The 20,955-nt window shown below is 51.7% G+C and overlaps 10 protein-coding genes across 10 annotated transcripts; 6 read left to right on the forward strand and 4 right to left on the reverse strand.

The window, feature by feature from the left end:
- Positions 1 to 551: 551 nt before the first annotated feature.
- On the forward strand, positions 552 to 1,697 carry QC762_107010 (uncharacterized protein; the record flags this gene model as incomplete). The annotated part of the gene is made up of 1 exon (XM_062885107.1): positions 552 to 1,697. One exon carries the CDS (start codon positions 552 to 554, stop codon positions 1,695 to 1,697), a length of 1,146 nt encoding a protein of 381 aa, XP_062748038.1.
- Positions 1,698 to 1,894: 197 nt separating this feature from the next.
- Positions 1,895 to 3,169, reverse strand: RBL2 (tubulin folding cofactor A). Its single transcript, XM_062885108.1, has 2 exons — positions 2,205 to 3,169; positions 1,895 to 2,138 (listed from the first exon to the last, which is right to left on the reverse strand). The coding sequence occupies exons 1-2, from the start codon at positions 2,382 to 2,384 to the stop codon at positions 1,953 to 1,955; spliced, it is 366 nt and encodes a 121-aa protein (XP_062748039.1). The 5' UTR covers positions 2,385 to 3,169; the 3' UTR covers positions 1,895 to 1,952.
- A 360-nt stretch (positions 3,170 to 3,529) lies between these two features.
- QC762_107030 (uncharacterized protein) lies at positions 3,530 to 7,243 on the forward strand. The gene is made up of 3 exons (XM_062885109.1): positions 3,530 to 4,031; positions 4,108 to 6,889; positions 6,951 to 7,243. Exons 1-3 carry the CDS (start codon positions 3,914 to 3,916, stop codon positions 7,048 to 7,050), a joined length of 3,000 nt encoding a protein of 999 aa, XP_062748040.1. The 5' UTR covers positions 3,530 to 3,913; the 3' UTR covers positions 7,051 to 7,243.
- A 16-nt stretch (positions 7,244 to 7,259) lies between these two features.
- Positions 7,260 to 8,574, reverse strand: PUP3 (proteasome core particle subunit beta 3). The gene is made up of 3 exons (XM_062885110.1): positions 8,214 to 8,574; positions 7,620 to 8,094; positions 7,260 to 7,562 (listed from the first exon to the last, which is right to left on the reverse strand). The coding sequence occupies exons 2-3, from the start codon at positions 8,052 to 8,054 to the stop codon at positions 7,419 to 7,421; spliced, it is 579 nt and encodes a 192-aa protein (XP_062748041.1). The 5' UTR covers positions 8,055 to 8,094; positions 8,214 to 8,574; the 3' UTR covers positions 7,260 to 7,418.
- Positions 8,575 to 8,633: 59 nt separating this feature from the next.
- Positions 8,634 to 12,053, reverse strand: rpl36_1 (ribosomal protein L36). Its single transcript, XM_062885112.1, has 4 exons — positions 11,512 to 12,053; positions 11,182 to 11,282; positions 9,004 to 11,003; positions 8,634 to 8,915 (listed from the first exon to the last, which is right to left on the reverse strand). The coding sequence occupies exons 1-3, from the start codon at positions 11,575 to 11,577 to the stop codon at positions 10,841 to 10,843; spliced, it is 330 nt and encodes a 109-aa protein (XP_062748042.1). The 5' UTR covers positions 11,578 to 12,053; the 3' UTR covers positions 8,634 to 8,915; positions 9,004 to 10,840.
- On the forward strand, positions 8,658 to 10,715 carry QC762_107050 (uncharacterized protein). Its single transcript, XM_062885111.1, has 2 exons — positions 8,658 to 9,068; positions 9,129 to 10,715. The coding sequence occupies exons 1-2, from the start codon at positions 8,929 to 8,931 to the stop codon at positions 10,510 to 10,512; spliced, it is 1,524 nt and encodes a 507-aa protein (XP_062748043.1). The 5' UTR covers positions 8,658 to 8,928; the 3' UTR covers positions 10,513 to 10,715.
- Positions 12,054 to 12,485: 432 nt separating the features above from the next.
- Positions 12,486 to 12,848, reverse strand: QC762_107070 (uncharacterized protein; the record flags this gene model as incomplete). Its single annotated transcript, XM_062885113.1, has 1 exon — positions 12,486 to 12,848. One exon carries the CDS (start codon positions 12,846 to 12,848, stop codon positions 12,486 to 12,488), a length of 363 nt encoding a protein of 120 aa, XP_062748044.1.
- On the forward strand, positions 12,626 to 14,174 carry QC762_107080 (uncharacterized protein; the record flags this gene model as incomplete). Its single annotated transcript, XM_062885114.1, has 2 exons — positions 12,626 to 13,965; positions 14,018 to 14,174. Exons 1-2 carry the CDS (start codon positions 13,562 to 13,564, stop codon positions 14,172 to 14,174), a joined length of 561 nt encoding a protein of 186 aa, XP_062748045.1. The 5' UTR covers positions 12,626 to 13,561.
- An 859-nt stretch (positions 14,175 to 15,033) lies between these two features.
- QC762_107090 (uncharacterized protein) lies at positions 15,034 to 16,257 on the forward strand (the record flags this gene model as incomplete). Its single annotated transcript, XM_062885115.1, has 1 exon — positions 15,034 to 16,257. The coding sequence occupies one exon, from the start codon at positions 15,034 to 15,036 to the stop codon at positions 16,255 to 16,257; it is 1,224 nt and encodes a 407-aa protein (XP_062748046.1).
- Positions 16,258 to 18,174: 1,917 nt separating this feature from the next.
- QC762_107100 (uncharacterized protein) lies at positions 18,175 to 20,282 on the forward strand. The gene is made up of 3 exons (XM_062885116.1): positions 18,175 to 19,282; positions 19,357 to 19,444; positions 19,521 to 20,282. Exons 1-3 carry the CDS (start codon positions 18,978 to 18,980, stop codon positions 19,860 to 19,862), a joined length of 735 nt encoding a protein of 244 aa, XP_062748047.1. The 5' UTR covers positions 18,175 to 18,977; the 3' UTR covers positions 19,863 to 20,282.
- The last annotated feature ends 673 nt before the right edge of the window (positions 20,283 to 20,955 follow it).

Raw genomic sequence — 20,955 nt, forward strand, 5'->3', positions numbered from 1 at the left:
CTAGCGCAGATCTATGCATTGTCTGGCAGCCCATTTGAGGAACTTGAGAGCATTGTCGAAGCATATGCCTGGTCGAGAATGATTCTTTAAAACGCCATCTAGTTTGACTATTTGACTTATTCCCGTAGATTTTCCAAACGGAGTTTTTTTTCGCTCGTCGCGGTTGGTGAACCTGGCAGAGCAGGTACGGAGTACAGTAGATTCTCCAATCTCCGTCACGGACATCTCTTGGCATTGATCTCTCGGCGCGCCAGGGTCCAGGGAAGCTGCAAACTGCCCAAGAAGCTGGATTGGCGCGCAAACTGCGATCTTCAAACCTGACAACAAACTTTCAACCGCTGCACTTCTGTCCCCAACAACCACCATCCTGACCAAGGTTACCATAGTTCCATTCACGGAGCTACTGAAACCAAACTTACGCGTAAATACCTAATTGCGGGTACTCGAGGCGATTTCGCACTTTCCAGAGAAATCGGCCGAGATCGACAGCATCTTGTGACGCCAGTATTGTCGAACCACCACCCAGTTTCTCACCCATACCAGATCCCCAGATGGAGCGACCAGAAGGCTGGGGCCTCCTAAGCGAAAAAGAAGAAAATGAACTCCACAAAGCCCGACTCCTCGCCGTAGAAGAGAAGGCCTACAAGCGCATCACCAAGCGCATCAACACCCTCTACCGCTTCGCAGACCCCATCCTCATGCGAGAGCCAGAAAATCACCCGTCCCAAAAAGATGACACCTCCAGCCCAGCCCCTACTCCCGCCGCTGTCCCCGATGTCACCACCCCGAGACTCGACTACGCCCGAATGTACCAAGACATCACCCTCGACTTCGCCGCCTTCGACAGCAGCATGGAGCGCCTCCAATTCCTCTTCACCGCCAACGAAAAGGACAGGCAACACTACGCCCAAGAGCGCGAGCGAATCAAGCGCGACATCACCTCTGTCCGCGCCAACATCATCCACCTCAATCAGAAATTGGAGCAGGCGAAAGAGACGCAGGAGCAGCGGAAGCAGTTTGACAAGTTGGCGGATGAGATCACAAAAAATCCAGCTTTGCGCGCTCGGGAGGAGCAAAAGGCGGCTATAAGGAAGCTGCAAGATGAAATTGCCGAGCTCAAGGCGGAGAGTTCTACCTACAGCGACACATGGGTCGAACGCCGCAATCAGTTCTCTAGGATCATGGATGAATCTATGGCACTTCGGCGGTTGATCAGGGATGAGAAGGAGGAAGTTGAGAGAAGGGAGGGTATGGATGAGTCGAATGAGGCGGAGGCTGGACAGACGCCTAGGCCGGGAACGCCTGGCGGGAATGCTACCCCTAGGGGGGAGAGCGGACTTAAGAACTCGATTGAGGCTGGGGATGTGGTTGGCACTCCTAGGGCGATGTCCACGGCGGGTGGTAGGACGCCCGCTAGGGAGAGTCCGGCGCCGTCGACGCAGGATAATGGGTCGTTTTTGAAGCCGGGGAATGCGCTGGGGGCAAGCTTTGGGAGTGGTGGGCAGAGTAGGGAGGGGACGGTGGAGCATAGGACTGAGCAAGAGGAGCGGGAGGGGAGGGATCAGGGTGATGTTGAGATGGAGGATGAGCCGCCGAGGGATGAGGAGTCGGAGCCGGATAGCCCTCTGTCTCCCCCACCAGCGGACTTGCCTCAGATTTTGGTGGACGGACAGGGCGATAGTATGGATACCACATGAACACGGAAAATGACAGACATGGTTAAGGAGGGCGCAATGCAATGTAAAGATATCGTCTGATTGTTGCTAGATATCCTGTCTAGGCAACATTTAACACTCAACTGAGCCCAGAACAACTATTTGTTAGATAGCGTCAATACCAACAACGTAATGTAAACTGGTACAGTATAAATCAATTTGTAGTTCAAGCACCTCATCGTCAAATAATATTAATTATGAACACGTCCTACTTGCTTTTCTTCCATGAATTATCTACTACTCCTGCTCAGCAACCTTCTTCCCACTCTCCACCGCCTCCCTCGCCTTCTTCAGCTCCTCCTCCTTGCCCTCCGCCCCATCGCTCTCCGTGATGGCGATTTGCTCCTCCAGGTTCTGGACAGCTTCGGAGATCTTGTCACGGAGAGGACCGAAGACGGCTTTGGTTTCCTCGAGGGCGGTTTGCTATTGTTGAGGGTTAGGGTTATTCCAACGAATTTGTCAAGAGGACAGCTGAAGAGAATTATTTACCTCTTGTTTCAACATGTAAGGGGCGTTGCTGTCGAGGTCGGGTTTGCCGGCGGCAATCTCAGTCTGGAGCTTGGAGATGCGGGTTTCTTGATGGGCGAGCTCCTTGTGGTAGTAGGACTCTTCTTTTACGAGGCGGAGGACAGAGTTGGTTGCTCTCTCGAGGGGGGTGGGGGGTGCCATTTTGGATAGGTTTGAGTGGTTGTGGTTGGTTTGTAGAGGAAGAGGTGGGAGATGTAAAATGGAGGATGTTATATGAGCTTTGGTTTATTGTTTCTGCCTGACGGTGTTGATGGTGTAAGCGAGTGAGTGAAGCCTGATGAGGCAGGCTGTATGTTGACTTGGCTGCTGTTTGGCTGTGAGTGGTGGGGTTGGCGGGGTAAATTTGGGGAGTCAGGGTTATAGTGGATGAGGCAAGCTGCGCGATGGCAGGTGCGAGGAAGTTGGATGGGTTTGGCAACGGTTGATGGCGTCGTTTTTTGCAAAGCAGTTTGTGCGAGGCGCTTTCAATGTTTGTCCTGTTCATGTTCTACATTTATAAGAAGGCGGATATGGTTGTTTACAGAGAGGGTAAAAACGTTGAAATCTAAAGCCTTCAAGCGTGTTCGGATTTACAAAAAAAACCAGACGAGCCTTCAACCATAGTTGAATGGAGTAAAACCTTACCCAAGCCCAATTTCGATGTAGGATATAGAGCCATGACAAGGAGATACTTTACCCCGTGACTTCAATGCTTACTTTGCCTAATCTGAAGAGAGCTCAAAACTCAAATGGCAGGATGTTTAGATATGTCGGATAAATGCATATCAAAAATATCAACATCTCTGTAACCGAGTACGGCCCCTAGTCTGTTTCGAAATGTTTCCAAATCCAACTCCAAGATTGAAACGCGCCAGTGTGGCTCTCCAGAAGATTCGGTTTCCCTTTCATTGATAGCTTACCCCCGATTTGGTCGGGGTATCGCTGACTTAATGAGGCCGTCACTTTCCCCAGACAACAGCTCAAGCTTGGTGATGCTGGATGCCTCAAGGCCATATCATATATCCGACATTCTAGCCAGAAAACCTCCTTACAACTGCCATCTCTCTTCGCCATCCCACGTTTCTTGTCACATGGCCTTTGATTGGTGTCCCCCCACAATGGAAGGGCTGCAGGTGCAAGGCTTGATCGAAGTGACATGCGCCGGGGCGAAGAAGTGCCAAGCTAAGCCATGCTAGGATGGAAGCTCGGATGGGCTTAACCGAGTTGGGGAAGCTTTTGGACACGCCTCCGACCCCTGGTCCCGGTGGCCACTCAGCGCAAACTCCACCAACAAGCACTGCAGAGGGGCGACATCACTTTGTTGGAACTGGACACGTCGTGCACATGTATTTTGAACTTCCTAATAAGGCTGACCTTTTTTTTTTATATCTTGCTCCAGCCCATATTTATCTCGCCTTCCCTTCAATCCACTCACTCTGGCCCATTTTCTTAAGAGGCTGCAACTCTAGATTTTCTTTGCGCATGGTCGTTCTCATAACCTCTTGCGCTTCCCTGAATTCGCAGGACACTCGACAGGGCTTTCGAGTTTGAGCTTTTCTTCTCTGACAACCAACCACTTTTCTATCTTCAAAATACCAGCCTCTTGGGTTTAGAGACCGCCTTCGCTTTCTGACAAAGAGCGACACTTTTCCACTATACTGCACCAGCCGGAACACGGCAGAAGTGCAATAATGGACAACGCCTTCGCGCGATCGTCCCAAGAGGTGCTCAGCACTCTGGGCGTAAATCCAGCAACTGGGTTAACAGATGCCCAAGTCAAAAGCTTACAGGCGAAGCATGGTAAAAATGGTATGTAGTTGATGTTAGGTTTATGCTTCGCTATCGCGAACGTCGATCACTTGGCTAACTGGTCTGTTCTCTGTAGCTATCGCCGAAGAACCACCTACTCCATTATGGGAACTCATCCTTGAACAGTTCAAGGACCAGTTGGTCCTGATCCTTCTCGGTTCCGCCGCGGTTTCCTTCGTTTTGGCTCTCTTCGAGGAGGAGGGTGGATGGAGCGCATTCGTCGACCCGGCCGTCATTCTCACCATCTTGGTTCTCAACGCCGTCGTCGGAGTCTCGCAAGAAAGCAGCGCCGAAAAGGCCATTGCCGCCCTTCAGGAATACTCAGCCAACGAGGCCAATGTTGTGCGCAATGGGCAGCTTCACAGGATCAAGGCTGAGGAGTTGGTTCCGGGTGACATTGTGGATGTTTCTGTTGGCGCTCGTATCCCTGCCGACTGCCGCTTGATTTCGATCCACAGCAACAGCTTCGCTGTCGACCAGGCCATTCTTACCGGAGAAAGCGAAAGTGTGGGCAAGGATAGCGAGGTTGTTGTCAAGGATGAGAAGGCTGTGAAGCAGGACCAGGTCAATATGCTTTTCTCGGGAACTACCGTCGTCACCGGCCACGCCAGGGCTGTGGTTGTCTTGACTGGTTCCAATACGGCGATTGGCGACATTCATGAGAGTATCACGGCGCAAATCTCCGAGCCGACCCCTTTGAAGCAGAAGCTCAATGATTTTGGTGACCAGCTCGCCAAGGTCATCACTGTTATCTGCGTTCTCGTCTGGCTCATCAACATTCCTCACTTCAGTGACCCCAGCCATGGAAGCTACGCCAAGGGTGCCATCTACTACCTCAAGATCGCTGTCTCGCTTGGTGTTGCTGCTATTCCGGAAGGTCTGGCTGTAGTCATTACCACTTGTCTCGCTTTGGGAACTCGCAAGATGGCAGCCAAGAACGCAGTTGTCAGAAGCTTGCCCTCTGTTGAGACCCTTGGAAGCTGCAGTGTTATCTGCTCCGACAAGACCGGTACTCTTACTACCAACCAGATGAGCGTCAGCAAAGTTGTCTATCTGAGCGCCAGTGGCACTGGTTTGGAGGAACTGGATGTCGAGGGAACCACATTCGAACCTCGGGGGAATATCAGGTCTAACGGCAAGGTTGTTACCGACCTTGTCCAGGAGTCCTCAACCATCCTTCAAATGACCCAGGTCGCCGCCCTCTGCAACGATGCCCGCCTTGATTACCACTCACACACTGACAGCTACTCCAACGTCGGCGAGCCTACTGAAGGTGCCCTTCGTGTTATGGTTGAAAAGGTGGGCCCTTGCGCCCCTGCTGACTGCAACCCCAAGGACCGTGTTCACTATGCCAGCTCTTGGTACGAGAAGCAGTTCAGCCGCCTGGTCACCTACGAATTCTCTCGCGATCGCAAGAGTATGTCAGTGCTGGTGCAAAACGGAAACTCCCAAAAGCTCTTTGTCAAGGGCGCCCCCGAGTCGATCATTGAACGCTGCACCCACACCCTTGTTGGCCGCAATGGAAAGAAGGTCCCCATGGACCGCAACCTGGCTGATCTTCTTCTGAAGGAAGTGGTTGATTATGGTAACAAGGGTCTTCGTGTTATCGCTTTGGCTAGCCGTGACAACGTTCAGGGCGAGTCTCTCCTGCATAAGGCCAAGTCTACCTCCGAGTACGCCCAACTGGAACAGAATCTTACTCTCCTTGGTCTCGTTGGTATGCTGGATCCTCCTCGTCCCGAGGTTGCTGGCTCAATTCAGAAGTGCAAGGATGCCGGTATCCGTGTTATCGTCGTTACCGGTGACAACCGCAACACTGCTGAGACCATCTGCCGCCAGATTGGTGTCTTTGGCCCTGACGAGGATCTCACTGGAAAGAGCTTCACTGGTCGTGAATTTGATAATCTGAGCCACAGCGAGCAGCTTGAGGCGGCCAAGAACGCTTCTCTTTTCTCCCGTGTCGAGCCCACTCACAAGTCTAAGCTTGTTGACCTCCTTCAGTCCCTTGGCGAGGTTGTTGCCATGACTGGCGATGGTGTCAACGATGCTCCTGCTCTCAAGAAGGCCGATATTGGCGTTGCTATGGGTTCTGGTACTGATGTCTCTAAGCTCGCAGCTGACATGGTTCTGGCCGATGACAACTTTGCCACCATTGGTGTTGCCATCGAGGAAGGCCGTGCCATCTACAACAACACTCAACAGTTCATCCGGTATCTCATCTCTTCCAACATCGGCGAGGTCGTTTCTATCTTCCTTACCGCTGCTCTTGGCATGCCTGAGGCTCTTATCCCTGTTCAGCTCCTCTGGGTCAACCTCGTCACCGACGGTCTCCCGGCCACCGCCCTGTCCTTCAACCCGCCTGACCACGACATCATGAGACGCCAGCCCAGAAAGCGCGACGAGGCCCTTATCGGTGGCTGGTTGTTCATCCGCTACCTGATCATCGGCACCTACGTCGGTCTCGCCACTGTGGCCGGTTACGCCTGGTGGTTCATGTTCTACTCTGAGGGTCCCCAGATCAGCTTCTACCAGCTCTCCCACTTCCACCACTGCAAGACTGAGTTCCCCGAGATTGGCTGTGCCATGTTCACCGATGTCCGGGCCAAGGCCGGCTCTACTGTCTCCCTTTCTATTCTCGTCGTCATTGAGATGTTCAACGCCATGAATGCGCTGTCATCGAGCGAATCGCTGCTCACGCTTCCAGTGTGGAAGAACATGATGCTTGTGTATGCCATCGCTCTGTCGATGGCGCTTCACTTTGCCCTGCTTTACACCCCCTTCTTGCAGACTCTCTTCTCTATCTTGCCTCTGAATGCGGCTGAGTGGAAGGCTGTGGTGGCCATCAGTGCGCCAGTTGTGTAAGTTTAGCCTCCTTTCCTTTATACGCTAATGAACACCTTGCTAACTTCGAATTTGCAGTCTCATCGACGAAGTGTTGAAGTTTGTGGAGCGCAAGTTTTTTATGCAGACCCCAGTGTCGAGCTCTGCGGTGGTCTCTAAAGATAAGAAGGATCTATAGAGGAGTTACAGGAGAAAAATAGAGAAGACATATAACAAGACAAAAATGATATTTGGGCGGTAAAACCGCACGTATTAAACGATATTTAGACACTGCACATGAAACGTAAAGATATAGCATTGCTTTAACACAGATACCAATGACAGATGCAAATTGCATTTCCCATCTTCTATGAGGACAATTCTTGTTTCGGATGGAAAACTTGATCCTTGACGGTGGTCATTGTATGGTCTCAAAATATCATTCACTGTTACAACGCCTAGTATGCCCCAACTCCCGCCTGCCACAGAAGAGACACAGCGGTTGCTACCTTTTGCCCCGGTTCATTCCCTTGATCTAAAACATTTCTTCTTCTTCGTGCACCCTTTCTAATCCTGCCGTCCCTTGAGCAGTCTCTTGGTCACCTTGTCCTTCTCAATAATGTACACATGAGCACCCCAACCGGAAAGGGCATCTCTGTCGACGGCGTTGAGAAGGGATTGGGAAATCGTCTCGAAAAGCTGATCAGGGCCCTATATCATTCTCCAGTCAGCATTCTCTCCCTTTTTGATATTTCCGAAAACACTCACAAGATTCGGCTCCCACAAACTCTCACACATGCCAAACAACTGCTCCGTCGCCGTCCCACTGACAATAAAGTCCTTTGCAAAATCAATGCACCCAATACTATCAAACCCGCAGATAAATGGCTGGCCCGTCTTGGGGTCCAGCCCCGCAACGACGGGGGAGACAAACCACGGACCGAAGCGGCGCTCGTACAGGGAGGAAGATACAAGGTTGGCAAAGGTGCGGGGAGCGATCTGGCGCTCTTCGCGGAGGCGGTACATGTTTACTTTGTAGCGGAAGAGGTCCGAGACGGTGGCCACGTCGGTGGCGAGGCCGGTGAGGCCGAGGAAGACGTTGTCGCCGTATTGGAAGATTTTGGGGAAGTTGTTGGAGACGGTGAGGGCTTGGAGGCCGAGGCGGAGGTCGCAGGCTATGGCTACGCAGTCTTTGCCTACCATTGCTACGCAGGCGCCGCCGTCTGGGAGGGGGAGTTAGGAACTGGTGGGGAAAGAGGGGGGGGGGGGGCGGACTTATTGAGAAGGGGAGGACTGGGAGGAGAGAGGTTAGTTATTGTTTGGGTAGAGGTATGTGAGGATATCATGGGGAGAGGAGCATACCATCTTGGCTGTTGTGGAGGGGTGGCTGCTGGGAAGCGGGTGTGGATGGTGATGGCTTCGATGCAACGGCAGCTCTGGGTGGGGAGGTTCAAGCGTGTTTGTTGGACAGTATCGCTATCGGATGAATGTCGTTTCGAACCTCAGGAGGTAGAGCGGTCTGAATCGCGTGTTGTGGTGTTGTCGAGCTGTCGTCGTTGGAGCTCTCGTGCAATCAATGACAGCCTTGGAGGTTCAAGAGGTCGGGTTGGAAGCTCTCCAAGCTGACAAGGAGGCTGCGCTGGAGTTGACGTGCAAGGCAACACGCAGCTGGCGCGGCGAGTCGGCGAGCAGGCTGGCAGGGGTGGTCCCTGGCCAAGGTGTAACACAAAAGGCGGTGACAGACGGCGGTAAACGGCTGAAGCCTGGGGAAACGCAAGCTCCCCCTCCAGCTGTGCCCCGTGCGCGCTGTAATTGCCCCTCTGGAGAGCTTCCAGTTCAGTGGGTGATGGAAGCTCCAGGAACCACCCCACTTGATTATTACAACTGTGTCTAGACAGCCAAGTTACGTGTTATAGCACTGCCTGGTGAATCGAAGACAAGACAAACAAGGTCGACTATCATATCTTTGGTCTTTGCTGTGTTGTATTCGGGCTCTTTGACTATTTGACAATTCACTTGATACTCTACTGTACCTCTCAAGGCGCCTTGCCTATCGATACCCCGCTACATTGACAGAATGTCAGCCGCTCACGTCGAGGTCATCTCGACAGACCTTCGCCGAGCCAAGGTCAAGGTCAACCCGGGAACATACCTGGTTGATGTCCTCAATGAAGCTTGCAAGAAGCTGAATGTCAACCCTGACAAGTATGATGTCAAGTGAGTTGATCCTTGTGTTAATCTCCAATACATCTCATCATCAGCTTACATGTATCACAGGCACAAACAAAAGATTGTCGATCTCACATCTCCCTTCCGCACATCAGGGCTGGTTTCCGGTGCGAAGCTGGAGCTCGTTCAAAAGTCAAAGAGTGCATCCGTTGTGTCGATAGCTCTCGATGTCGATGGGAAACGTTTCACAAAGAAGCTGCCCAACGACTTCACATTATGGCAAACATTGCGCCAGTTTGAGAGCTCAGAGAGTGGGCTCAACCTTACGGGCAGAGCCACTCCAAAAAAAGACACCCAGAACGGCGGTCAGCTTTATCACGAGGCCCCCATTGTCAACATCATGGGGAGAGAGTACTCTGCTTTGGAAGATCTCAACAAGACCTTGTCACAATGTGGCATCAACTCTGGCAGCATGGTCATTCGGCTGAGTTTCAAACTCACGGAAAAGACCTTGTTCGAGGCCATGTCCGATATCGGCCAGTTCTTGAAGGATGTCGAGCCAGATCAGCCAAAGGAAAAGGAGCCAAAACCAGCGCCGGTCCAACAGGAGCCCAAGGTGGAGAGCAGTACTACTGATGTTGTAGAGGAACCAAAGGTGGAAGGCAACATAGAATCAAGCATTCCACCAACCGAGACAACCATCCCAGCAGTCACAGAGCAAGAAGAGACGAAGCCTTCTGCGGATCTCATGGATGTCGATGAAACCCAGCCTCAGCCTACATCACCACCCTCCGAACCTGTTGACCGCTTCCTCCCCACCTCCGTCTTCGTCGCCCCCACCTCCACCACCCCAGCAGCAGTCAACATCCAAGAAGACGACTCAGCTTACGAACCAACCATTGCCCATGCCCAGCTCCGCCAGCAACAGCTCCTCCAAAAGGCCCAAAACACCCGCCTCAAATCCGACGCCGAGCTCGCCGCAATCAAGGTAGAAGAAGCTGCCAAACTTGCCAAGGTTACCAGAGTTGAAATCAAAGTCCGATTCCCTGACCAAACCTCCGCCACGTGGGTGGCTACCCCTGAGGAGACCGGAGGCTGGTTATATCAAGCCATCCGGGCGACGATGGCGCACCCAGATCAGCCTTTCAAGCTTACCATCCCCGGCCCGAGGACACACGTGGAAGATGGGAACAAGAAGTTGATTGCGGGGTATAAGCTCAAGGGACCACAGATGTTTAATCTTGTTTGGGAGGATGGTGCCTCTGGGGAGGCGAGGAAGGGCGGGTTTTTGAAGGAGAGCGTAGCTTCTAGGGCGAGGGAGATTGTGATTCCTGAGGTGCCAGAGGTTGGGGTTGTCGGGGGTGGTAGTGAGGCTGGACCGTCGGGGTCTTCGTCGGCTCAGGCGGCGGGGTCAGAGAAGCCGAAGAGGGAGATTGACCCTGAGGCGCTCAAGAAGAAGATGGGGAAGTTTTTCAAGTTTGGGAAGAAGTGAGTTGCTTGATAAAATATGTGGGAGAGGAGGAAAGTGGTTGTTTTGTCTGCATTATTCAGGGCGTTTGCTGTATCGAGGTAGGATTCACTGTGGGATATGCCCGGCCTTTTGGGTCTTTGGTAGATATGCTTTCCCAGCTAGACAATGAAGCTCATTTTCAATGGATGCAGTCTTTGAAAGTAGGGTAAGTACAGATAAATACCAGCAATGTCTTTTGATTGTCAAGGAGACAAGGGCGTCCCTTTAGTTGCCTAGATTAGTAACCGTCAGGCCACTGCTGAATCCAAGTTGCCACAAACTCCTAATTCTCGAAGATAGAATACCAGTCTTAATGACCAGCCCTCCTCGACTCAGCAATAACCCTCTGCAACTCATCAACCTTTGCCTTGGCCCTGCCGTAAGTGCCCAGCTTGCGCTTGGAGTACTTTCTTGCGCGCTTGTCCTTGCCGTTGCGGAGTAGTTCAATGACACGACGCTCGTAAGGGGCGAGGCTGTTGGAAGCAAGCATGGTCAGCAGCCAAAGCAGTCGTTATCTTGGATGGAGGGTTGTTATCGCAGCTAGTAGATCCACAACGGGCCGTTATGGGGCCAGGACAGGGTTCCTTGGAATTCGAGATTATGAATTTGGGTTGGCTGGTGGAGGAAGGGGGGAGGGGGGAGGAAACACACCCGGCGACTTCCTTGACGATGCTGCGGACAAAGTTGGTGCGCTTGCTCTGGGCGCCCTTGCGGCGGGAGGGGCGGGGTTTGGAGATGATGGGGATTGTTTTCTGGGGGTAATTAGTTGATGTTGTGGTGGGTTTGTATTACAGGAAAGAAGCCATCATGGGAAAGAGAAGGGCGGAGAGGTATAGAGATCACACAACCAGACACAGGATACAAATTCGAGGAAATGAAATTTAGCGTCGATCTTCTTTCTTCAACATAAGTTTTTCATTTCTGATTGGAATAATAGAAAGGAAAAACCATAATCTTGAATTAGAAAGAGAGGGGTCATACAGTGCCCTTGTTAACACCCTTTGCCAACCCCGTCTTCTCAGTCTCCTGCTTCTTGGTAGGAGCCATGTTCTGATAACGCAAAAGATACGGTTTTTATCACCGGCGCCGAAGGGTTCGTCCGTTCGCTTTGGCTCGTTCGGGTTGCTGACGATGGCTGACAGGTGGAGTTGCGGACGGGAAGGCGAAGCCAAGTGGAGAATGTTTGTGCGGGTGCGCTGGCGGTTTGTGGGTCAGGGCTAACGTTTTGGTGCAATTCTGGATTTCAGTTGCAGGGGCATGATTGTGGGGGTGGCTTGTGGCTGGCTTGGCGGGAGGATGTGGCGTTGGTTTATGAGACGACTTCCATGTTGACGACCACCATGATAGGGCTACTATGGTTATTGCGATATTGCGGGTGGATATGGGGTGGGCTTGCGATTTCCTTGGTTTTGTGTGCTTGGTTCTTTGAGTTGTTCATCGAGATTCGTTTTTTTCAGAGTAGAGGGAAATCAGACCCTGGGTCATCCCTCTGTCCAACGGTTCCCCTGTTGAAGGCCCTGGAGTGCCTCCCTACCTAGTTCCTGGGAATTCCTGCCAGGAACCGAACACGACCTGCGCCTGCTATCGAGACCTGTCCTACCGGAGAAGCAGGATGGGACCACAGTCACAGCACAAAGCCTTTGGACGACAATATATCACCAACGGAGTATCAATCTTGTACGCCTGTCACTTGCACCGCTGCCCTCGGCACCCATGGTCAATCGTACTCGGGCATCTGTATCTTTTATTCTCCCCGAACCTGGGATCACCATTCACCGTCAACCGACTGGCTTGTCAAAGTGTCATAGGGGACCATTGCAATGAATTGGTGCTTCTTGCTGGGTCTCCGACGGCTCCTACCTGATCTATCAGGGTGGGCAGGCGGTTGTGAGTTCAATTTTGTAGCTTGTGAAACAGACCTAGATACATGTGTACCGGTGACTAGTACTGTTCCTCTACTCAAAAGGTTTCTCCTGAGCTAGGTTTGAGCTGCTAGTTCCTCTCACAGAGAACCAGCGGTTTGTCACACAGAATGCTTCAAAGATCTTTCGTTGACCACATCCATTTGCTGTGTCACAGCTGGGAACACGAGTAGGATTGTTACTCTGACTTATATGCTTGAACCGACCACAGCCGTTGGCATAATGGCAGCAGAACTCAGCGTTGAGTAACGTTGAACAGAAAAGTCGGGAAAAGAGGCCAAGTACATTCGGTGTGGATTCAACGGTCCGATCTTTTCTCTTCTTGAGTTCAGTAAACAACAGAACATACGAACTTACAAGATATAGGGATGGCCGGGGGGACCAAACAGGTAGCATGATGATATCATGGCAGTTCACTTACATGTACCGGCATAATCAAACACTTTACCGACACCGGGAGAAAAGAGCGGACTCGGCTTGAAACGAAACATCGCGGAGGTGGAACATTGTGAACCAACCATAGCCTGTACCTGCTGAAAATTCCAGAATAGGCACTCGGCAAGGAAGATGGTTGGCTCAGCAGGTAGAGTGACGCTGGGAATCCGCTCCTCAAGAATCCGCCGGTTTTCCCGCAGTCGTGTGTGTGAGGCGAGAGGGCGGAGAATGGAGGCATTCCATGGTTTCAACTGATATTTTCATCTCACTCGGCTGGTTGCAGTAGGTACAGGATCTGCATGTCTGGTGCTCCAGCATCCACAGTGTTGGCATCCAGTTGTAGATCAGATTTGAAGGATTGGCAGGTGGCAAGCGGCATATCCAGGCTTTCCGAGAAATCGATCTGCAGGTACGGCTGGTATTCATCGGCCGTGCCCGTTGAGGGAGGCTCTTTCTTAAATACTCGGGACACTGATGGACCTGCCAATACAGGATTCCAATTCCTCAAGTCTTCAGTTCTTCTCAAAACTTCTTCCCTTGACCGGATCATCAGCAACCTTTTCTTTTTTCAGAGCAGCCCGGTTGCTGCCACTTTTTATTAGACTTAATTTCTGTCAGCATCTATACCAAACACTCTTTTACAGCCGAACCTTTTCGACTACTTCTTCTAGAACATGATCCTGCCCGCCTTCCCTACCGCCCTAGTGGCGGGCCTCCTCCCACTCGCTGCGGCCCTCCCTGCATTCTCGGCAATGACAGACTACACCATCCCTCCAGCTGTGATTAAAACGCTGATGGAATCCGATAAAGAATGCGTCATGCCTTGGGGGTTCAACATCACCAACTTCATGATCTTCACCCCCGCCCCCGGCAACAATCACTCCCAACTCATTAGCTTTGACTTTTTCGACGACCCCACCAAAATTGCGACATCCTGCGCCTTCAATGAAAGTTCGGTCAATGTCGCTCCTTTCGATTTCACCCCTCGCTATCCATGTGATGACTGGCGGGTAACCTTCATGTGGAACAACGCAACACAAGGCCTGGAGGTGATTGAAAGGGCCTGCCCAGATGTCTTGTAGGCTGATTATGAAAATGGCTGCTCCATTAAGCGCTAACCGGTTATACAGAACAACTTCTATGGAGGCTTCCGGGTCGATATGGGTAAATGGAACCTTGAGCTGCCTCGAGGATGATGCGAAGGGTGCGTATGGTCCTGGACTCGATTGCATCTCATTTCGAAAGTATGAGGCAAAGTACTACAGCCTTCAGCCCACACCGTGGTAGAGACACGTCGATGACACGTGGGAGCCCAGTAAGGGGATCCCAGGAAGGGGGAATCAAGTGAAAGAAGGCATGAGGGAGGATATCAGGGGTCGTCACTGACGCTGTGTGGACGTTTGAAACCCTGGCTTCCTAATGGGTGTAGTTTGGTCCAGCTACTTGGTCTAGTTGGGCAGGATGGATGCGGGATTCAGGGAAGGATAATCAGTAGCACTGACAGTGATTTCGATGGCACACTATTGAGCATACATCGAGGTTAGGTAATAGAGTATTAGTATTAGTAAGGCGGGAAGCAAAGAACAAAGAAGGTTCGTTCGTTCATTCTGCATATTGGTGCACTCTGCAGGTTCGAACATGCTTAATTGGTGAATAATGCGGGGTGTTACCACTACTGTGGCACTAACCCCTGTTCCCCCATAAAGTGCCCTGGCGGCACAGCGAGGTGCCCAAAATTATCACCAACCTCCTCTCTGAAACATGAACCTTTGAGAACCATTGCGTCATACCTCACACACGGCGATGGCTGTACGAGACGATATTCAGTCGATATATTTTTGTTGAAATCAAACAGTCAGCTATGAATTGTCTTTTGACGGTCCGTTTGGTTTCATCAGGCTGAATCCGTCCCTGCCGCAGTCCCTGGCGCCGTGCATTTCAATTGGCAAGTGATCTGGTCACGAGGTCGGATGTAGTCAAGGCCAACAGCCATCCTCCTAACTGCCTTATGGTCTTTTACTCCCCGGGTCTCTCTTGTTCCTTAAAACTCACTGGGTAATTTTCCCCTTCACTTTTACTTAACCTCCGCATCCCTTTTACAGCCTGATTCAACATTAGCCAGCCCTCACGATCATCATCAGCAACAATGAAGCCATTAATATCGCCACTCCTCGGCCTTCTCTACACCACAACCGCCGCCCAAGCAAACCCGATATCATCACCCACAGCCTCTAACAAAAACGGCATATCCCCCCAATTATTCTCTTCCCTCGAACGGCTATCCCGCCTGGTAGACATCTCGTACTGCGTCGGCACCCCAGGTACAGGGGGTCTCTCCCCGCCGTTCAGCTGTTCAAGCCGGTGCGGTGATGTCGACATAAGCGGGAGGCTGGAGCTGATCAGGAGCTGGAACACGGGGTTTTTGAGCATGGAGGATAGCTGTGGGTTTGTGGCTTTTGACCATCCTGGGGTGCAGCAGGACAGAAAAGAGGGCAAGATTGTGGTTGCATTTCGGGGGACGTATTCGCTGGCTAATACGATTGTTGACTTGAGTACTGTTCCGCAAGAGTATGTGCCTTATCCTGCTGACCCGGATGGGGATGGGGGGGACGAGAAGGGGAAAGGGCCGAGGTGTAATAATTGTACGGTTCATATGGGGTTTATGGCTAGTTGGAAGGCGGCGAGGGAGATTGTCGTGCCTGCGGTGGAAAAGGCGCGGAAGAGGTACCCTGGGTATGGGGTGGAATTGGTGGGACATAGTCTTGGGGGTGCGGTGGCGATGTTGGCTGGATTGGAGATGAGGGCTGGGAGGGGGTGGGAAGGGGTTAGGGTGGCGACGTTTGGGGAGCCGATGGTGGGGAATAAGGGGTTGGTGGAGTTTGTTGATGAGGTTTTTGGGTTGAAGGGGGATGTTGGGGGGGGTGGGGAGGATAAGGCGTATAGGAGGGTGACGCATAAGGGGGATCCGGTTCCGTTGTTGCCGTTGAGTGAGTGGGGGTTTAGGAGTCATGCTGGGGAGATCTTTATCACGAAGGGGGATTTGCCGCCTGGGCCGAAGGATCTGAGGTTGTGCGAGGGGGATAGGGATAAAGATTGTTTGAATGGGGAGGATGGGGATGACGAGGAGGGGGAAGAGAGTGATAAGGGGTGGTTTAGGGAGATGGTGAACGGGTTGGGCGGGAATGAGGAGGGTGAGATGTGGGAGACGGAGACGGGGTGGCCGACGAGGTTTAAGTTATGGCAGTTGTTGTTTGCGCATAGGGATTACTTTTGGAGGCTTGGGTTATGTGTCCCTGGTGGTGATCCTATCGATTGGGGGAGAGGGAGGTATAACCTTACGGAGAGTGATGATGAGATGCGGGATCTGTGAGAAGAATTCAAAACACTGGGAGCGAACTGGAGGCAGCCTGCGTTTGACTTGTTTGGCGTTTTGTCGGTTTGGCTAGAAGCATATTGGTATGGTTCGGAGTTATGATCAAGGAAAACACGAATGGCTTCGGGAGGCTCATCAAGCGTACTTCTGCTAGTTATGATATCAACATATAATAATGTTTCTTGCTTCATACGCTCGCTACACAGATCTCTATCTATCTTTGCGACTCATGTAGTCATCAAACCCGATGACGGTTTCTTGTTCGTGACACATTCAGGGGCACAGTTGACATTTTTAATTCATTTATCACACCCCGGACATAAATCTTGGTGCTGCTCTTAGCTATTTTTAAAGCGTATAATATATCTTTTGAGGCCTATTGGCTATCTTTGGAAGAGTTATAATTATCTTGTGCGGTGTGGTTTCGCTTTCCTCGCGGTGCCTATCAGCATTCACCATCTACCGAGCAAAACGAAGATGTTGCAACTCCCCTGGCCAAGAGATTCGACATTGAGACCGACACATCATGAGGTTGATGCCTTAGGTTAATCAGACTTCCTCTTTCTCGCCAAGAGTTCGCAGGAAGAGCTGATCAAGTAGCTTCAGTGGATATGTGATGACCATCCTCATTTGATTCACAGATTTCCGCGAACATCTTGGTGGTTTTCCCTCTACTAACCAGTCGCGTGACTGGTCATCACCACTGTAACCGGACCTAAACCCTCTCACCAGTGATTGGCCAGGCTGACGAACAAGCTCATAGGCGGATGCCGCTGTCACTTATCACGGTTGAAAGTGCGCTGTTGTTGCCTCGACAAAACGCCAAACAGGCAAAATATAAACATCAGCATGAGCATTTAATAAACTTGGAACCGCGACTGCCTTGTTCTGTTGTGGCTTAGGTCCGTCGTGGTGGTCGTCCAAGGCTGTGTGCATACATCTCATCCCGCATCGAAGCATCTCTTGCTCACTGGATTGGGTGAAATTGGAGGGATTGGATGATGCACTGGCCGCGTGCTATGAGTGGGCTAAGAAGGGGGCACGGGGGGAAGCCTTGCAGTGTGTGATGTGGTTCTTCTAGCCGCTTCCATGATTTACCCTGTGGGTTGGGCTCGTGGGTGAGTTGTTCGTTGAGCCCCACACATGGGATGCTCTTGATAACTTTGATTTGACCAACCACCGAAATGAGCTTTTAGGAGAATGGGAGCCTCATGATGAATAGTGGAAGCTGCCTGTGATGGTGAGGGGAGGCAGCATCTCGTTCTGTGTGACCACACCTTCTTTGAACCCCTCACCTCCCACGTTGCCGACCAGCGCTTGAACCAAAGAAGGCAGAGGAAGGCTTTGCCTCGTGACTGCCGGCGGCTCAAAGAGGAATGGACGGCTGAACCAAACTCTGGTTTTCGGCACGGGGACTGGGTACCACGAGGACGCGCGCGGGCGGTGGGCAGTGATAAGAAAATAAAACGCTTGCTGCCATCGGATGGAGGGGCTCTGAGTCAAGGAGTTTTGCGCGTATGTAGGTCCCTTTGGTTGCGTGACGTCCTGCGGCTTGCCCCTCACCAACATGCCATCTCTGCCTGCGTCTCAACCTTCGATGATAGGGACAAGATGTAGGGCCATCGGGTTGACGATGGTGATGCATGGACGGCGGGAGGCTGCCGGAGCTGTCCAGTTACCGGGGCCGCCTGTATTAGTGTAGATCCAAGACATTCCCTGGGAGCTGTGATTGTCTGATCCAGAGAAAAAGGAATTCAGGCGGCCATAAGGTGGGGAACGATGACTCCATTGAGATGAATGGCGATTTCAGGACCAACCTACCTAAAGACCAGGTGACGGCTGCCATCTCAAGCTTTATAGGGAGAATTCAAGACCTCGGATGTTTCGATTTATATTCCGACGTCCAAGTGCCGAAGCTGGCGGATCAAAGATGGTTGAGAAGGTCTGTCTTCAAGGTGAAAGCACTGGCAGTGGCAGCCGCCAACAAACGACGAGACGTGATCCAGATAGTGGGCCTTGGGCGAGGGTTGCTTGTGCTTGTCTCTGTTAGGGTGGGACTCCCAATTCCGTGGGAAATAAGGTGGTATCATAGGTCACGTGTAAACACTCTGCAGGCGGTTTCATTCGACCGCTGCCCCCGAAAAAAAACAGGGCCCCCCAGGCTGCGCTTCGTTAGCCCCAAGAGAGGGGGAGACCGATTTGACCTCCCCCGAAAGTCCCTTTGGCTCCAGCACTTGAACCTGCTTCCGACCTCACCACTTCGCAAAAACACCAAAACAAATCTCCATCTACCAGCGACTTTTCCACGCGACCCTCCTGCTCTTACCTTCTCCTTTCGGAATCCTCCACTACTCGAGAGACTTGCGCACTCAACATCACACATATAACTAAAATGGCGACCGAGGTACGTTGGACCCTTGACCCACGACGCCCACCGTCTGAAGCCCGCCCATTTCCCCTCCCGAACGCCCGGCCTCGAGCAATGTCGTGATAGGGCCTCTCCTGGGCCTCTGTCATGCCCTCTCCTATCTACTAGAATCTTTGCTAACTTTCAGTTCTCAATATGTAGCGTGAAAGGTTCGTCTGCTTCAGTGCTGGAGCTGTGGCCGCCACAGCTTCAACCCCGCCGTTGCCTGCAGCGAGAACTAACCGAGTGTAAAAATTGTAGCAAGACCTTCCTCGCCCGCCTCTGCGAGCAGGCCGAGCGTTACGATGAGATGGTTGGCTACATGAAAGAGGTCGCCAAGCTCGGTGGTGAGCTTACCGTTGATGAGCGCAACCTCCTCTCCGTCGCCTACAAGAACGTCGTTGGCACCCGCCGCGCCAGCTGGCGCATCATCTCCTCGATCGAGCAGAAGGAGGAGTCCAAGGGCTCTGACAAGCATGTCCCTACCATTCGCGAGTACCGTTCCAAGATTGAGAGCGAGCTCGAGAAGGTCTGCCAGGACGTTCTTGATGTCCTCGATGAGGCTCTTATCCCCAACGCTGCCTCTGGCGAGTCTAAGGTATTCTACCACAAGATGTACGTTGTATTCTGCGCTGGCATGAACGTCACCTTTTTTTTGGACTTGGATGACTGACTGACTTGATTTATAGGAAGGGTGACTACCACCGTTATCTTGCCGAGTTTGCCTCCGGTGAGAAGCGCAAGGGTGCTGCCACTGCTGCGCACGAGGCCTACAAGGTACGATTAGTTGTTTTTGGTTTTGCAAATGCTACTCGATAGTTGCTAATGTGCCGTTTTTTTCGTGTTTTTGTAGAGCGCCACCGATGTCGCTCAGACCGAGTTGACCCCCACCCACCCCATCCGCCTGGGTCTGGCTCTCAACTTCTCCGTTTTCTACTACGAGATCCTCAACTCCCCCGACCGTGCTTGCCACCTCGCCAAGCAGGCTTTTGATGATGCTATTGCCGAGCTTGATTCCCTCTCTGAGGAGTCTTACCGCGACAGCACCCTTATCATGCAGCTTCTCAGGGATAACCTTACCCTCTGGACCTCGTCCGATAACGGCGAGCCTGAGGCTACCGAGGTTTCCAAAGAGGAGAAGACCGAGGAGAAGCCCGCTGAGGAGAAGGCTGCTGAGCCCGCACCTGAGAACTAAGCGGCTCGTCCATGACGGGATCGTCGAAACATTCCGAGAAGGGTCTCTCGGGACCCCACACCTCGTTTTGGTTGCTTGATAAGCTGTAATTGGAGGCGATGTGGGTCAATATCAGACCTTTAGTTGCCGGAGACTGGACTACATCGTCTGGCCGTGCCGGTTGGGCGGGTGCAGTGCTATGCGGTAGCAATAGCACTAGCGGTTCATGCAAGGGCGAGACTGCGCAAGGGAGTTGGTTGATGTTAGGGGGAAACTGAAAATGCAGGGCATGGTGCTTTCTCGTTTTATTACCTCTGTTTTTGTTTTGAGTCTCCTTTTTACAACTTTGCTTGCTTCCCTTGGTTCGGAGTTGTGTCGGTTCAAATCTCCAGTTTTCTGACGAGGGGAGGAGGAAAGGCCAAGCCACCCATCGAAGTCGCTCGCCATTCTATCTGGCGAGGCAATGAAACCCATTTAAGCCAAATATCTCTTTTAGTGTCACATGTCCCATTCTACGAGCTTTGATGTATCTCCTCCACCGATCACGTCCCTTTGTCATTACAGGCAAGTTGGTGCCTAGATATTTTATGGGCTTAAGAAGGCGCATGTTTCTATGTGGATTATTTATCAACCATGATCACCACATGTACACATCACTACTATGCCAGTCCTAACTGTGAACTCCCCTTTGCACTGTAACTGCCCCTCCAAATGCAGTCTGAAAAAAAAGGAGGAAAAAACCAAAAGCCACTGACACTCTGTGAATGTCGATTCCAAATACAGTTTATCTGAACCTCCACCACATAAGCCTCACAAACTCAAATCACCAACCACTCAGGATCTCGTTTGTTCAGGTAGGTATTATGTAATATTATTAAATCTGCTTTCTCACAGAGCCCCAATTTCATTATTACCCCCTTCGCTTTTTCGAACTCCTGGCTTAGCCATCCGTAAACCCCCCCTCCTCCCTCCTCTCCTTATTCCGCTTCCAGATATATATTCCAAACCAGAAAACAAACAACTAAGAACCCCCATCTCCCCTATATACGCTCCCACCCCTCAAAAGCCAAACCAAAAACGAAAAACAAAGCTCTTCTCTTTCGCTTTGTGTAAT

This window comes from Podospora pseudocomata, assembly GCF_035222375.1.
Source record: "Podospora pseudocomata strain CBS 415.72m chromosome 1 map unlocalized CBS415.72m_1, whole genome shotgun sequence".
In the NCBI taxonomy this organism is placed as follows: Eukaryota; Fungi; Ascomycota; class Sordariomycetes; order Sordariales; family Podosporaceae; genus Podospora; species Podospora pseudocomata.

Excerpts from the sequence above, each read along its gene's own strand:
- RBL2 (XM_062885108.1), bottom strand. The coding sequence starts at position 2,384 with ATGGCACCCCCCACCCCCCTCGAGAGAGCAACCAACTCTGTCCTCCGC. Across the intron at positions 2,139-2,204 it reads CTTACATGTTGAAACAAGAG|CAAACCGCCCTCGAGGAAAC; the intron begins GTAAATAATTCT and ends CCTCAACAATAG.
- QC762_107030 (XM_062885109.1), top strand. The coding sequence starts at position 3,914 with ATGGACAACGCCTTCGCGCGATCGTCCCAAGAGGTGCTCAGCACTCTG. Across the intron at positions 4,032-4,107 it reads GGCGAAGCATGGTAAAAATG|CTATCGCCGAAGAACCACCT; the intron begins GTATGTAGTTGA and ends TGTTCTCTGTAG. Across the intron at positions 6,890-6,950 it reads GCCATCAGTGCGCCAGTTGT|TCTCATCGACGAAGTGTTGA; the intron begins GTAAGTTTAGCC and ends TCGAATTTGCAG.
- PUP3 (XM_062885110.1), bottom strand. The coding sequence starts at position 8,054 with ATGGTAGGCAAAGACTGCGTAGCCATAGCCTGCGACCTCCGCCTCGGC. Across the intron at positions 7,563-7,619 it reads GTTTGTGGGAGCCGAATCTT|GGCCCTGATCAGCTTTTCGA; the intron begins GTGAGTGTTTTC and ends AGAATGATATAG.
- QC762_107050 (XM_062885111.1), top strand. The coding sequence starts at position 8,929 with ATGTCAGCCGCTCACGTCGAGGTCATCTCGACAGACCTTCGCCGAGCC. Across the intron at positions 9,069-9,128 it reads CCTGACAAGTATGATGTCAA|GCACAAACAAAAGATTGTCG; the intron begins GTGAGTTGATCC and ends CATGTATCACAG.
- rpl36_1 (XM_062885112.1), bottom strand. The coding sequence starts at position 11,577 with ATGGCTCCTACCAAGAAGCAGGAGACTGAGAAGACGGGGTTGGCAAAG. Across the intron at positions 11,283-11,511 it reads AGGGTGTTAACAAGGGCACT|AAAACAATCCCCATCATCTC; the intron begins GTATGACCCCTC and ends AATTACCCCCAG. Across the intron at positions 11,004-11,181 it reads ATCGTCAAGGAAGTCGCCGG|CCTCGCCCCTTACGAGCGTC; the intron begins GTGTGTTTCCTC and ends TGCTTCCAACAG.
- QC762_107100 (XM_062885116.1), top strand. The coding sequence starts at position 18,978 with ATGGTTGGCTACATGAAAGAGGTCGCCAAGCTCGGTGGTGAGCTTACC. Across the intron at positions 19,283-19,356 it reads AAGGTATTCTACCACAAGAT|GAAGGGTGACTACCACCGTT; the intron begins GTACGTTGTATT and ends CTTGATTTATAG. Across the intron at positions 19,445-19,520 it reads CTGCGCACGAGGCCTACAAG|AGCGCCACCGATGTCGCTCA; the intron begins GTACGATTAGTT and ends GTGTTTTTGTAG.